This window comes from Egretta garzetta, unplaced genomic scaffold (genome assembly GCF_000687185.1).
Source record: "Egretta garzetta isolate BGI_Z169 unplaced genomic scaffold, ASM68718v1 scaffold10, whole genome shotgun sequence".
Taxonomy (NCBI): Eukaryota; Metazoa; Chordata; class Aves; order Pelecaniformes; family Ardeidae; genus Egretta; species Egretta garzetta.
Genome location: NW_009258268.1, coordinates 643,176 through 645,499, shown reverse-complemented (window position 1 = coordinate 645,499; position 2,324 = coordinate 643,176). Strand labels below are relative to the sequence as shown.

The 2,324-nt window shown below is 37.8% G+C and overlaps 1 protein-coding gene across 1 annotated transcript in view; it reads left to right on the top strand.

Annotated features, from left to right (window-relative positions):
* The window catches only part of QRSL1 (glutaminyl-tRNA amidotransferase subunit QRSL1), a gene marked incomplete at its 5' end in the record, with an annotated part of 13,701 nt that extends 11,725 nt beyond the window's left edge, over positions 1 to 1,976 (top strand). Inside the window, 2 exons of the mRNA XM_035888678.1 lie at positions 533 to 738; positions 1,282 to 1,976. Of these exons, the coding sequence (XP_035744571.1) occupies positions 533 to 738; positions 1,282 to 1,490 (415 nt within the window). The remainder of the gene's footprint in view (positions 1 to 532; positions 739 to 1,281) is intronic.
* Between the last annotated feature and the right edge of the window lie 348 nt (positions 1,977 to 2,324).

Below are 2,324 nucleotides of genomic sequence, written 5' to 3'. Positions count from 1 at the left end.
GGGAAAGATAAGGTCTTTATAATATTCTACAGAGAAGTATACTAGAAACGCATATACAGTTTTAAGTCTATCTGGAGTCCTCTGTAGAAAATGGGACTTTTTTACATGCTTCAAGTATCTTGCTGGATTGAATCTTAAATGATTGATGCCTGTCTTCCAGGCCTGCTTCGTTCTGTATTGTTTCTAGTCTTTGCTGTGCTGCCCTGCAGTGAAATTCAATCCATGGTTTAGTTTCAGAAAGGTGATAAAAATGTTGGTTTGATTTTTAGTTAATTATTTTAAACTAGGGTTTTGTTTTGCCTTTCCCTTTCTTTAGCAGGATGCCCTCATCTCTTCCTTTGACAGCTTCATTTCTATAAGAGCATAAGCACCATGTTTGATGACTAAGCTTCTGGTATATCAAAACCTCAAGTACCAGTGTTAGTCTTCTAACCAGAAGGAATACTGGCTTGTCTTTTCTACAGTAACTAAGAAATTAGGTTCTGTATTTTTTGAATTAGTGTCAGGCCCTCATGTCCATATTTCTTTGTAGGAACTATGAGAATTACTTTATCAAGGCACAGAAAGTCAGACGTCTCATTGCCAATGACTTTGTGAAGGTTTTTGGGAGTGGCGTTGATATTTTACTCACTCCTACCACTCTGAGTGATGCAGTACCATATATGGAATTCATCAAAGAAGACAACAGAACCCGCAGCGCGCAGGATGACATCCTAACACAGGCTGCAAACATGGCTGGTGAGCAGACACAGGCATTCGGCTACACTTTCCCCTGTCTCATCATTTTTAATGTCCCTTCCCTTCAGCTATTTAACCTTTTCTTTAGAACCAAGGTAGTTCACCTCTGTCTTTTAACTCTTGCAATGAAAACCAGGTATAAGGATAGCTTATTTATTAAATGCTTTAACTGTAAGACTAGTTTTTAAAATGGGTGGGGGCTGCAGATAAGATTAATCATTCCAGTTTTAGAGACTGAAATATCTTTCTTTGGAGAGTTGATTATCTTTTCAGAGGATGCTGACTCCTTAAATCACTCTTAATTCGTTTCTTGTGATCACCTAACAGTATCCTTACTTCATTGACTGAAATTATTTTAATTAGCAACATAGAATACCAGGTTGGAAGGATCTTGAGGATCACCTGTTCCAACCTTTCTTGGCCAAAACTAGTCTCTTTCCCCTACATAAAAACAATTCGAAGAGTAGAATTGTTACTAAAATTACTCTGACTGGATTTGTTTAATAGTAAGCCTTTGCATGTGTGTCTCTTTTTTTCTTTCAGGACTGCCAGCCATAAATGTTCCTACAGGTCTTTCAGAGAGAGGCTTGCCAGTTGGGCTTCAGTTCATTGGACGGTCATTCCAAGAGAAGCAGCTTCTCACTGTAGCCAAATGGTTTGAAAAACAAGTAAAATTCCCAATGATCCAGCTAGAAGTGAAGAGGCATGACCACGGTGCCTTTCAGCATCAGAAATCTGCTTCGTTTTCATAACACAGGACTTGCTAGTCAGCTAAAGCAAGAAGGCTGTGGGGAGGGTCTAAGAATGTATTCCTGCAGTTAATTCTCTTTTGCAGACATAATAATCCGTTTTATGGAGACCATATACAGTAATGCAGGATGGAATCATCACAGCTTGTTACTATGTAATTGAAGCAAAGTGAATCACTAAGTAAACATGTCTGTTATTAAGAACCATTTCTAACTGATATTAAAAACACCAGGTTGAAATTATATATCTTATGCCTGTGGAGCTGCTTTTTTCCATCCCCAGGGGGCGTGTAAGGTACCTGGCCCATTAAAGAACTAACCTGAACCTTCCTGTGAAAATTGCATCGTACCAAAGGGTTGATTTCCTTCTGGAGCCTAGACTTTTGTAATGGAACAACCAGACAAGCTCTAATGGAACAAAGGTATCAAGGATCCGTTCACCAACAGGTAAATACAAAAGGAAATAAGGGAGTAACATTATAGATAGTTCATTTAAAAAAAAAAAAAAAAAATCCCTTCTAGCAAACTCGTGCAGGAGATAAAATAAACTCCAGGTTTACAAATCATGCAGATTACTCTGGTTACATTCATTGTAAGAATGATTAATTCCAGATTTCTTCTGGCGAAAGATGCCTACCAGCCCTTGAGTAGGTATTTTCTTCTTCCTTCATCACTGTTCTTTATAATCAGCACTTAATTTCTTTCACAGTAAGTATTCATTTTATCTTCTTCAGTGTAACTCTCCTTAAGAGTAATACCACCTATTCCTTCCTGGATGATCATTCAGCACAATAGTAATTTGAAACAAATTTCAAAACCATAATGTTGGCAGACTAG